At 48.6% G+C, this 13156-nt stretch overlaps 1 protein-coding gene across 1 annotated transcript in view; it reads right to left on the reverse strand.

Annotated features, from left to right (window-relative positions):
- Window positions 1-12695, reverse strand: part of ATG16L2 (autophagy related 16 like 2) — a 56698-nt gene extending 44003 nt beyond the window's left edge. The window contains exons 1-2 of the mRNA XM_081002137.1: window positions 12530-12695; window positions 1114-1204 (exon numbers count right to left, since the gene is read on the reverse strand). Of these exons, the coding sequence (XP_080858263.1) occupies window positions 1114-1204; window positions 12530-12653 (215 nt within the window). The 5' untranslated portion in view covers window positions 12654-12695. The remainder of the gene's footprint in view (window positions 1-1113; window positions 1205-12529) is intronic.
- Window positions 12696-13156: the final 461 nt, after the last annotated feature.

Raw genomic sequence — 13156 nt, forward strand, 5'->3', positions numbered from 1 at the left:
AGCAGCTAGTAGGTCTGATCTTTATTAAACTGTTGCAACTGGGTCCCCACTCACCACACGCAGGAGGGAGGAGAGAACCCAGAACAATGTGAACAAGCCCTTATATAGACTTTTGAAATTGCCCACCTTGGAGCCCAAGACCACCCCCAAAAACATCATACATACATCACAGACGAAGGCGATCTACAGCAGAATCCTGTCTGGCAGGAAACCTGTTAATGGGTTTACCTGGACAGCCTAGATATTCTTTTGTGATGATAAATACTTAATTCCTGAGTCCAGGTCACAGGCTCACCCTATTCATACACAAATGTGCCCTTAAGGCAGGATTTGTGAACACAGAGACAAAGGGGGGGGGCTTTTCCCATTTCCATCCAAACCACAGAGGAATATCTGAGGTCACTGAAAGAGTCAAAATGGCTTTAGGACAGTTTTCCTGTACTGTTTCAGACATGTCATTTATATATTTATACATGTGTTTGCTGGGTACATTTATGAACATTTATTTTATATCTTAGACCTTACAATTCTCATAACACTGGTGATATATCAAGATACTGAAAACCAGATATCGCCCAGCCCTACTTATCACTCGGACTGGGTGCATGAGAAGGAAATTCAGATGTGCTACTACTAATCTGCAGCCAGCAGAATTTGAACACACACCCTCCCAAGGCAACCCTGGTACTGCCAAGGTCCCTGACTCAGCACAGATTCTGCCCAGGAGGGAGGCAGAGCTGAATTAGCCTTGCAAGACTTGTGCAAATGGGAAAAAGCGTCCATTGTAAACGTGCAAGGCACAGCCGCTGCTATTCTGAGTTATTTTGGTCCTGTACGGTGCCAAGACAAGTTGCCTGTGTGTTTACTTCCACAACTGAGTAAAATTCCTGCACAGTCATCGTGAGGGGGGAAAAGAGAAGAGGCCTCTGAGCCTGCCAACCATCATCCAGCACGGGTGTCACAGGAAGCAAGGAAAAGAAAATTCTCACTACAACAAAAATAGAGCAGAACAGCAACAGGAAACTCCCGACTCCTACCCACTAAAGCCAGGACTGCCCAGTGGCTAAACTACATATTGACACAAAGGCAGGGAGAGAACTGAGGTTTTGATACCTGGGAGGGAATCCTCGCAAGTTATCCAGAGATTTTGCTTGCAGCTTTGCAGTGAGATTTTCCAGGTTGGATTTTTCCAAGAGCTTGTTATCTACAAGAAAATAAAGAAGATGGATGCTATGAAAGGGAAGACCAAAGAATAAGATGCCTAGAGAATTTACGGCAACACATCTACCACTGGCAGCGATGCAGGATGGAAGACTTTCCCAAAAATATTCTACTTTTAGAAATACATTGTTTCCCAGTGCTGGGTTTACGTATAAGCTAAACAAGCTATCGCTTAGGGCCCCACTCTCTTGGGGGCCCCAAAAATTTAAAGAAAAAAACCCCTGGATGTACATTTCCAAATTAGAAGATAAAAAACAAATAAAATAAAACCTACATACAGCAACAGTGTTTTGTGTTGTGTAGGCTCCTATGATGTAAGTAATGGGTCCCACCTGCTATATAAAGGGCCCCATTACCTTCAGCAGTTTAGGGCCTCGTCAAACCTAAATCCAGCTGTTAAATTGTGGGTGAACATATCAGACGACACAGCGATTCTTCAAACAGCTCTTGTTTATTCATAGGACAGGACAGAACTGAACTGAAGGGTTCAGTCAGCCTGCGTATATAGAGCTCCAGTACAATGTAACTGTAACAATTTTCTAAAACTATCCAATCATGAACGTCACTTTTGATCCCTTATTTGCATAACTATCTACAGTACCCCCCTGCTGGCCCAGGGTGAGAACTTCAGTACATAACACCGGCCCTGATTGTTTAATAAATTAACAGGTTGCATGGTGAATAGAACACAATGCAGGTCAAACAGAGCAGTCAAATCTAAATCAAATTGATGATTAACTTTTTCCAGGTGCCTACTGCTAGGAAGCAAATATAATTGTGTGCTCAGCTCTTCAGGCATTACAAAATTGGTGCGCTAACAGTTTTCAATCCTCTTCCCCCCACTTTGAAATCTAATGTAGGAAAACACTTAAAGTAGCTGCAAGAATTCTAATTTTTAAAAGCCAAGTAAAATTCTGAATTTGTTCAAACATAACAGTGAAACCCCACCAAAGCTGCAGTCCTGTATCAATTTACCAGCATGTAAGTCGTGGGACGCGGGTGGCGCTGTGGGTTAAACCACAGAGCCTAGGGCTTGCCGATCAGAAGGTCGGCGGTTCAAATCCCCGCAATGATGGGGTGAGCTCCCGTTGCTCGGTCCCTGCTCCTGCCCACCTAGCAGTTCAAAAGCACGTCAAAGTGCAAGTAGATAAATAGGTACCGCTCTGGCGGGGAGGTAAATGGCGTTTCCGTGCGCTGCTCTGGTTCGCCAGAAGCGGCTTAGTCCTGCTGGCCACATGACCCGGAAGCTGTACGCCGGCTCCCTTGAACAATAAAGCAAGATGAGCGCCGCAACCCCAGAGTCGGCCACGACTGGACCTAATGGTCAGGGGTCCCTTTATCCTTTACCTTTAAGTCAATTTAACTCAATGGAACTTACTCCTGAGGAGACATTTTTTGCAAGTGAACTTGATTGAGCGCCCATATCCCCCCCCCCCCGGCAATCTAATATTTTAGTGCAACTCCTTTTCCAAGTGGGAAACTTTTCCACCACTTTATTTCAAATCAATACAAAATTATCAAGACATGACTCTTCTTTACTAAAGTCTCATTAACACACTAAATCAGATCTATGCTGATTTAGGACAATAGAAAATTCATATATAGATAGATCTGACTTCATGCCAGCTCAGCCTTTAACAGCCATGGTTGCTCTTAAGTTCTTTAGTATCATAGAATTATAGGTACCGTATGTACCCCAAGGGTCATCTAGTCCAACCCTCTGCAATGCAGGTTCTTATTTCATACAATGCAAAATTACTTACTTTGTAGGCCCAGAGCAAGAGGCTGTTTATTGTTGAACAGGCTAAAACAACAACAACAGGAGATGTAAGGAGCCAAAACAATGAGCTAAGGGTGGAATCAAAGCTACAACCCATAATAACTGGAGACAGTATTTCACTTTCCAATTGTGCATTGCAACAATTGCCACGACACATGTGTCCTTTTTTTGCAATAAGAACTTTTTATTCTCCCAGACTTAACAATGGCCATATTCGTCTGGTGCTTTAAAAAATTCTTCCCCCAACTTCTTCCCCCTTGCTATTAAAGCTGGTTTTATGCTGCTGCGATTATTCTGTATTCTACATGGCCTCCCCTCCCGCTGTTGTTTTGTGTAGCTTATAACTGGTTTTATTGTCGGAAACCTTGGCCTGCGTTTTGTAATTTCATAAGCCATAAAAAGAGCCCAGAGGACAAGGAGGTACACGAAGTCACTCACTGAATAAAAAACCTCTCCCCAATCTAGCACAGGGCTGAGCGGATCCTGCCGATTCGGACCGGTTGCCATGGTTACGAAGCCGCAAAGAGCACTGAATGCTTGTACGCAGGACGAACAGGGGAAACTGCCTTGCAGCAAAAAATACGACAAGTAACTTTAGCTACATCTGGACTAGTGCAAGTTTTAGAGGTGGGGGAAGAATGAGCAGAGGTTGCACAGCCACCTGTCAGGGATCCTTTACCTGTGATTCTTTCATTGCAAGGGGTTGGGCTAGAGGACCTTTAGGAACCCCTTCCCACGCTACAGTTCTAGGATTCTAACAACGTTCTTTTGCTGCAGTGCAGAGTCGTCTTATTGCGGCATGATTCTGCATTGGGTAGAAATATGCACAGGTGCAGTTTTGGAAGGGATAAAACAGCTACTTGAGATGGTGTTTGGATGACGCTCAGGTCTACCCACATGCATGCTCCAGTGCTAGGAGGGAACCGGCCACAGCTGGGGCTCGGGTGCAAACTCCGGGTCTCAGACAGCCTTGTTGTTGTTTAGTCGTTTAGTCGTGCCTGACTCTTCGTGACCCCATGGACCAGAGCATGCCAGGCACTCCTGTCTTCCACTGCCTCCCGCAGTTTGGTCAAACTCATGCTGGTAGCTTCAAGAACACTGTCCCACCATCTCTGCCGTCCCCTTCTCCTTGTGCCCTCCATCTTTCCCAACATCAGGGTCTTTTCCAGGGAGTCTTCTCTTCTCATGAGGTGGCCAAAGTATTGGAGCCTCAGCTTCACGATCTGTCCTTCCAGTGAGCACTCAGGGCTGATTTCCTTCAGAATAGATCGGTTTGATCTTCTTGCAGTCTATGGGACTCTCAAGAGTCTCCTCCAGCACCATAATTCAAAAGCATCCATTCTTCAGCGATCAGCCTTCTTTATGGTGCAGCTCTCAATTCCATATATCACTACTGGGAAAACCAGAGCTTTAACGATACGGACCTTTGTTGGCAAGGTGATGTCTCTACTTTTTAAGATGCTCAGGCAGCCTAGCTGGATGTAAAAAGGGTCCGTTCGAAAGTGGCTTGCAGTGGCCATACTCACACGCTTTTCACTGCTCAGTAGGGTGGCGCTGTGGGTTAAACCACAGAGCCTAGGGCTTGCTGATCAGAAGGTTGGCGGTTCGAATCCCCGCGACGGGGTGAGCTCCCGTTGCTCTGTCCCTGCTCCTGCCAACCTCACAGTTCGAAAGCACGTCAAAGTGCAAGTAGATAAATAGGTACCGCTCCGGCGGGAAGGGAAACGGCGTTTCTGTGCGCTGCTCTGGTTCGCCAGAAGCGGCTTAGTCCTGCTGGCCACATGATCCGGAAGCTGTACGCTGGCTCCCTCGGCCAACAAAGCAAGATGAGCGCCAACCCCAGAGTCGTCCGCGACTGGACCTAATGGTCAGGGGTCCCTTTACCTAAGGCAAAGAGGCAGCTGGAGAGAGGATGCCGAGATCCAGCACCAAATCTGGGCCAGACACCAAAACCTTCTGGGTGGCCGCAACCTGGGTGCAAGCGCGGAACAAAAAACTCTTTGGTTATGAGATGCAGCGCAGGACAGTGGTTACAGCAGGTTCTCCAAGGTCGTAGCAGGAGAGGACGGCAAGTCCAGTGGTAAAATTGAAGGGCAATCTATAGTGTCAAAATACTTAAGGTACATCTGTAAGAGGCTTCTTTTTAATTATACTTTGGGACTGATTCCTGTTCTTACATAGATGCCTTGTTTTATACTTTCTGAATGCCCCATGATTGTATTTTAAAGTCGTTGTGTTCTAGGTTATAAAATCCAGCACTGCTGGGAGTTGTTCCTTTTCGTTTTCCGGTGCATTTCTTATCCGCAAAAAAATTCGGTATGGGGTAAGCAAATTTTTATTCTGAAAGTGTGGCCCAGAGAAAAAAGTTTGAGAACCAAAGGTTTAGAGTGTCACACTGGGACCTGGGAGCAGTGGCAGAGCTGCATGCTCTGGCACCGGAGGCGGAGAACAGGCGGGGGCGTGGCTGGCGCGTGTCCCATGGGTGTGGCACGCTGCCCGCGGGGGCGTAGTGCCCTGTGCAGGGTAGCACACGGCGCGCGTCCGGGGGGACAGCCGCAATGGGACCCCCCCGGGTGGTACCTGGAGCGGCCCACTCCCCCAGCCCCCTTCCTCCGCCAGTGCCTGGGAGAGCACAGTTCGAATCCCCACACAGCCATGGAGCCCAGTGGGTGACCTTGGGCTATGGACCATCTCTCGACACACCTAGTCTCCCTCACAGGGTTGTTGTGAGGCTCAAAGACTGGGCAGGGAAGTCTTCACGCCATCTTGAGCTCCTTAGAGGAATGGTAGGGGGAAGATGTATCAATAACAGCAACGTTGGTCATACACAGTACGTTTCCGAGCACAATTCAAAGTGTTGGTGCTGACCTTGAAAGCCCTAAACGGCCTTGGTCCAGTATACGTGAAGGAGTGTCTCCACCCCCATCGTTCTGCCCAGACCCTGAGGTCCAGCGCCGAGGGCCTCCTGGCAGTTCCCTCACTGCGAGAAGCCAAGTTACAGGGAACCAGGCAGAGGGCCTTCTCGGTGGTGGCACCCGCCCTCTGGAACACCCTCCCCATCAGATGTCAAAGAGATAAACAACTACCTGACATTCAGAAGACATCTGAAGGCAGCCCTGTTTAGGGAAGCTTTTAATGTGTGACATTTTGATGTATTTTTAATCTTTGTTGGAAGCCGCCCAGAGTGGCTGGGGAAACCCAGCCAGATGGGTGGGGTACAAATAATAAATTATTATTATTATTATTATTATTATTACACAGAGCACACCAACTGGAATCAATGGACGGAAGCAGTGGTTTAAATTGGGATGCAGGAGCTGCCGCTCAACTCCAACTCACATCAATCCCCAAATACTGTGAGACCAGCTCTTTCCCTACAGACCCTCTCGGCTGTTAAGGAGGCAGTGGCGGCCCCCAACGTGAAAGGCTTTTAAAGAGGGTGGGACAAGTTCACGGGCTATCAAAGGCTACTAGGTTATACTGAGAGGCACTGACGGGGCTCTCAAGGTCACCCAGTGAGCTTCACGTCCACAAGTGAGGATTTGAACCCGGGTCTCCTGGGTCCCAGCCCAACATTCTAACCACTGGACCAACCTGACTCCTATCCCTCAGGAGCAAGTCTTGCTGAGCTCAATGGGACTTTCTGACCTCTCAGGTGCATGCATACAAGATTGCAGCCTCCTTGCAGAATCTTTGCAATGCCTTTACGAAAACAGAAACTGAGCAGTGCCAGCTTTTGAAACTGCATCGGTTCCTCCAAAGAACGCCGGCTGTTCCTGCTTCCCAGGAGGCTGACTTACGTTGCATTACTGTACATTGTTTTCCTACTGCTCTTTCGAACGTTGCAACATCCCGCAGAAAAGAGGATGCTAAAATGATTTCCCCTTCCGCGCTTTGGTGCGTGTGGTCTCACCCAAAAATGGAACCTGCACATCCGTTTGTCTGCGGTTCGCCAGAATTTGTCATGCCTCCCTGTGGCCATCTGCCTTGGTGGCGCCGCAGCACATTGAGAGGGGCTGGTGATGCCGGCATCTGGCTGCCAGAGTCCCGGGGTTCTGAGTTCAAATTCCCGGCATTGAAGATCATAGGGTGACCACGGGTCAATCACTCTCTCTTAGAGGGTGCTTGTGAAACCCCCATACCTGTGGAGCACTGAGCTCCTTGGAAAAAGTATGAGGAACATATTGGCATCTGTCTGCCTTGAGAGGCAATGGAGTGTGCCTCTAGGGGTGAAGTCAAACTGCTGTGACCTCTCAGGACAGGGGTCGGCAACGTGCGGCCCATGGGCCGGATGCGGCCCACGAAGACAGTTTTACCAGCCCATGAGCCACCCACAAACCGAGCCGCCCGCTTGGCAAGTCCCCCACGCACTGCGCTAAAGCAGTGTAGCGTTTACCTCTTAGCCTTTTCTTCTCCCACTAGGCAGCAGAGTTTTCCTTTTCCAAGCAGGCTCCCTTCCCATCTGCCCCTCACTTCCCTCTACAGCATGTGCAGAAGCCTCTTTCTTGACCGCTGGACCCACGCTTGGTCTTTTCTGCTCAATCTGCCAGAGCCTGTCTTTGCAGGTAGGGGAGGTCCCTCACTTCCTCCATTACAGGGGATTAGATGACTGTTGGGTCCCTGCCAACTCTACAGCTCTATGATTCTATGATCACCATCACAGATTTGAGGCCTCCTTTCTGGGCTGACTGTCCAAGACCAAAACGAAAGCAGAGCTATTAGGAAAAGACATTCTTGGCTCGAGCCCACTCAGAGGAAGAGAGGCGTTCCCCAACATATCCAAGAGTTGTTTGCCGTTGTTCTGCCTTTTCAAAGAATGTCCTTTTACACTTATTATTATTATTATTATTATTATTATTTAAAGGAATGTTCCCTTCATTGGTCTACTAATCCGCAAACAGTACAAATTAGCAATGCTTTTAACAGGCAGGAAAACAAAGACGATCTCATTGCCCTTTTCGTAAGCAGGGGGAGGGGGGATAATTTTGAGGGCGCTACAGCTGGCATTTCCTGCCTTAGTTTAATTGCAACCATCAATATTTTAAATGATGCTGGATAGCCCAGGAGTTGGAGATAAATCATGCTAAGCCTATGAAGAGAGAGAGCAAGATGCCTTTCAGGCAGGACTGAGTTCTTCAGCTTATAGATGAGAGGGAGCAGACCATTCCCAGGGAGCGAATATTGCAAAACATTGCTTCAGACAGGGGCAGGTCTCGCAGTGCTACTTTTATCAAGGGTCTTTGCACATGGGCAGGATCACATGGGTGGAGGAGAGGATCCTTCCAGCTAGCAGGACACACACCCATTTGTGGTCACAGAGCAGCCAAACAAATGCCAACTGCTCACTTTTCCTTTCTCTAGCGATGTTGAAACCAGGGGATAAAACGGTTTTAAATCACACGGGGAAATGAATTAATGGGCCATTCCCCTTGTGACAATTCTTCTTTGTTAGCCAGGGTCTCTATTTACCATGGCGAATGTTATTTCTTAATCCCGCAAGAGAGAAAGTGAAGATTGAATCAGTGCACTAATTGAAGAAGTGATAATGTAATTGATGGGGTTTTCCACTTGCGTCATCTTTATATAGATGTAGATAAAACAGAGAGACCTTTGAACATGTGGATTACCGAGAATCAAGGCCTGGATAGAAACCAAGAGATCTTAATCACAGGCTTCCTGCGGTTTTTGCTTTGCTAATTAGCAAACATGTAGGGCTGAGGAACAGCGATCTGGTGGGAATATTCAGCAGCCCATCCCTCAACAAAAACTCCTTGACTTGCATGAATGAATTAAGTGGATGCTTGTCAAATCTGCAGATGACACAAAAACTGGGAGCGGTAGATAATCAGGTGACAGCATCAGGGTCCAAGACGCTCTTAACAGGTTGAAGAGATGGAACCAAACCAACAAAATGAATTTCATTGGGGACAAATGTCAGATTCTGCACTTAGGCAGGAAGAACCAGATTCACAAATAAACAATGGGGGACACCTGGCTTGCCAGTAGTACATGTGAAAAGGATCAAGGGGTCTTAGTAGACTACAAGCTTAACTCAAGCCAACAGTGTGCTGCAGCAGCAAAAGAAGAAATGCTATTCTAGGCTGAATCAACAAAAGTCAAGTGTCCAGATCAAGGGAAGTAATACTACCATTCTATTCTGCCGCTGTAGGTTAAACCACAGAGCCTAGGGCTTGCCGATCAAAAGGTTGGCGGTTCGAATCCCTGCGACGGGGTGAGCTCCCGTTGCTCGGTCCCTACTCCTGCCCACCCAGCAGTTCGAAAGCACGCCAGTGCAAGTAGATAAATAGGTACCACTCCGGCGGGAAGGTAAACGGCATTTCCGTGTGCTGCTCTGGTTCTCCAGAAGCGGCTTAGTCATGCTGGCCACATGACCCGGAAGCTGTACGCCGGCTCCCTCAGCCAGTAAAGCGAGATGAGAGCCGCAACCCCAGAGCCGGTCACGACTGGACCTAATGGTCAGGGGTCCCTTTACCTTTACCTATTCTGCCTTGGTCAGACCCCACCTGGAATACCGTGTCCAATTCTGGGCACCACAATTTAAGAAGGATGTTGACAATCTGGAAGGTGTGCAGAGGAGGGTGACCAAGATGATCAAGGGTCTAGAAACCAAGCCTCATGAGGAATGGTTGAGGGAGTTGGACATGTTTAGCCTGGAAAAAATGAGACTGAGAGGAGATATATTTAAAGGGCTGTCAGATGGAAGATGGCGCCATCATGTTTTCTCCTGCTCTGGATGGTAGGAGTCCAATTAGTAGAATCAAATGGCAAGAAAGGAGATTCTGACTAGACATTCAGAAGAGCTGTTCACAGTGGGACATACCTGCAACACGAAAGAATCTTTCCCTGGTGCTGGTGACTTGGTCTAACAAACTCTTCCCATGTATAAAGCGCCAACAAGTCCTCAGGGCTCTGCAATTGCCCCTGCCCCCATCAACAATAGAGGAACCAAATAGAGTCACACCAGGATGAATCAGGAGCACAAACATAGCTACTCTCACAGAGCCAGCTGCAAACAACATCCTTTAGCCATGCTTTAGCCAAGATACCATCCTCTCTCTGAACTGTACAAATCCTCATTTCTCTGGCAATTATTTATCCAGCAGCCATGACTTGGGGACACTTCCATCAGTGAAAGCAAACAGTGGGCTAAAAAGGAGAGATCAAAATTCTTTCTTTACCATTCACCTTCCCAATTCCTTTTTCCTAAAGACTGATGAGAGAGACAAAGTGAGTGCAAGTGTTGCCCTCGGACAGGATTCAAGTAGTCATTCAGCCAAGCACCTGGTTCTCATTGAGGTGGCAAACTTGTCTCTGAGCTGTACCATTTCAGACTGTGAGGGAAGACCATACTTTGTGGAATGTTCCTACATTTAAAAAAATTAATCCTTGCAGACAGAAATCTAGCATGCAAGCAGAGGTGCCAACTTGAAGAACATATTGGGGGGGCAGGTAACCCCTGCCCCACATAATCAATCACATATTTGGTTAGTTACAGATAGGTAGCCGTGTTGGTCTGCCATAGTCAAAATAAAAAAATCCTTCCAGTAGCACCTTTAGGACCAACTAAGTTAGTTCTTGGTATGAGCTTTCGTGTGCAAGCACACTTCTTCAGATACACTGAAACAGAAGTTGCCAGATCCTTCTATATAGTGAGAAGGTGGGGAGGGGTATTACTCAGAAGGGTGGTGGGAATGGGAGATTGGCAGATAGCTGAGATGAGCCTGAAGGAGGAATTTCAGAAATAGACTGGAAAGAGAAGCTGCTGAATTGCAACTCATTACCAAACTTAAAACCATGGAGAAACCTGGTTTGAACAAAGACATTGGATTCTTATCCCATTATACATGACTAAGCCATTTCTCACCTTCTCACCCCTTGCCTTTTCCTGTAAGACCTATTACAGTCGTTAAGAGTCGTCAGCACAGCTATCTGCCAATCTCCCATTCCCACCACCCTTCTGAGTAATACCCCTCCCCACCTTCTCACTATATAGAAGGATCTGGCAACTTCTGTTTCAGTGTATCTGAAGAAGTGTGCTTGCACACGAAAGCTCATACCAAGAACTAACTTAGTTGGTCTTAAAGGTGCTACTGGAAGGATTTTTTAATATTTGGTTAGGTTAGACTGAGTCTGAGGGTGGGTTGGGGCAGTGCATATGATTTCTGCAAAGTAGCTATTTGTTTGTGTGTGTGTGTGTGTGTGTGTGTGTGTGTGCCACGACTCTGCACAAACTCTGGCCACAACAAGGCACCACCTTAAAACCAAAATGCCTGTTTAGTTCTGGGAAATGTTCCGGGTTTTGTTTTGCTTTTTTCCAGCTTTTCCAGCTTAAAAAACCAGCTACCAAGCATACAGTATTGTCTTCCAGAACCAATGCACGCACAGGTGTTAAGTCTTGCGTGCATGCAGCTATCCACATGTTCCCGAAACGAACTTGGAAAATCTTTTTACATCAAGCTCGCATCCAAAGGGTATCCAATCTAAAGTGTCAAGGTAATTTCTCCCTAGTAGCAGCTGTGACTGAGACGGACAGCAAATTACTGTGCTGCTATTAAAAAAGGGATACTGTGCTTCTTGTTAATAAAGGATATGACTCGAGAAACGATGGAGTCAAACCCAACTCCTTCTTTCCTCCTTTAATTCAGTGGGGAATTAAACATTCCAGTGCCATCAGTCATGGTCAGTGTCAACCCAGGCAGCGAGCAGGTGCCAATCTGGAGGGAAATGGGAGGTGGCAGGGTCCAAAAATTGGATGAGGATTCAGGAGTTGCATCCTCTGCAATATGAGGAGGAATCCTAGAAGGATCCTGGGGGGTGGTCCTTTTGGATCTTGCTTAAAATAAAAACTAAAAGATTTTCCCTGTTACAAGAGATGGAGAAGCCGGGAAGAGAAGCACGCAGAAGACAGCAAGTATAGAAATGTTTTCTTTTATTGCCACACTCTCTCCTTTTCCTTATTCATCCCGCCCTCAGTTGGTGGCGTTGTCTTCCCGTATGGGTGCAATAAAAACGTTGGCTTGTGAAGAAGAGCGCAACAAATGTTTACCGTTCTGGGTGGCGATTGTTGCTCACGGAAAGCAGAACAAAACACACGCACACACCCAAAAAAACCCCTGCAGGCAGTAAAATAACTGCATTATTAAGGGTTTGGGGGGCAGCAAATGTCCATCTGTGCAATCGGCGCTGCCCCCTCTCCCTGCTGCCTTTTCTCGGACTTGAATCAAGGCTGCACTCTGTACATGCTCTCGTGCCTCCCGGGACTTGGTCCCTAAGCACGGGATCTGGCTAAGCACCTGCGGAGATCCGCGGCGCAAACCTGCGCGCCCACCCCGGGACCCCCGGCTCCCTCCGCAGCCGCCCGACGCGGGCTCCCCGGGAGCGCTTTCCGCAGGGGGAGTCGCTGGCAAGACTGCCTCTGGGCATGTGCAGAAGGCCCCGCCGGCCCTGTCCGCTGCCGCGCAGCGGGGGTTGCCCTGCCCTCCCTCCGGCTGCGCCCCGCCGACTCACAGGCCTCCACCAGGTCGAGGAAGCGCGCCTTCTGCGCCCGATCCCGCTGCTGCAGCTGCCGGACGATGTGGCGCTTCCAGCAGCGGCGACACAGCCGGCCGCCGCCGCCGCCGCTCTCGGCCATGGCGCCCCGATGCAGCCCCGGGGGCCCGGATGACAAAGGGCGACGCGCGGCCAAAGGGGGAGGGAACTCCCAGTGACGTCGACGCCCAGGGGTGGGGCCAGAGCGGGGGAATCCCCCCGGAGTCGCCGCCCCGAGGAAGAGGCGGCGAGGCTTAGAGCGGTGGAGCTGGAGGACACCCAGTGCCGGATTTGTTGTTGTTGTTTAGTCGTGTCCGACTCTTCGTGACCCCCTGGACCAGAGCACGCCAGGCCCTCCTGTCTTCCACTGCCTCCCGCAGTTTGGTCAGACTCATGCTGGTAGCTTCGAGAACACTGTCCAACCATCTCGTCCTCCGTCGTCCCCTTCTCCTTGCACCCTCCATCTTTCCCAACATCAGGGTCTTTCCCAGGGAGTCTTCTCTTCTCATGAGGTGGCCAAAGTCTTGGAGCCTCAGCTTCACGATCTGTCCTTCCAGTGAGCACTCAGGGCTGATTTCCTTCAGAATGGATCGGTTTGATCTTCTT

Source organism: Podarcis pityusensis, assembly GCF_964106645.2.
Source record: "Podarcis pityusensis genome assembly, chromosome: 4".
In the NCBI taxonomy this organism is placed as follows: Eukaryota; Metazoa; Chordata; class Lepidosauria; order Squamata; family Lacertidae; genus Podarcis; species Podarcis pityusensis.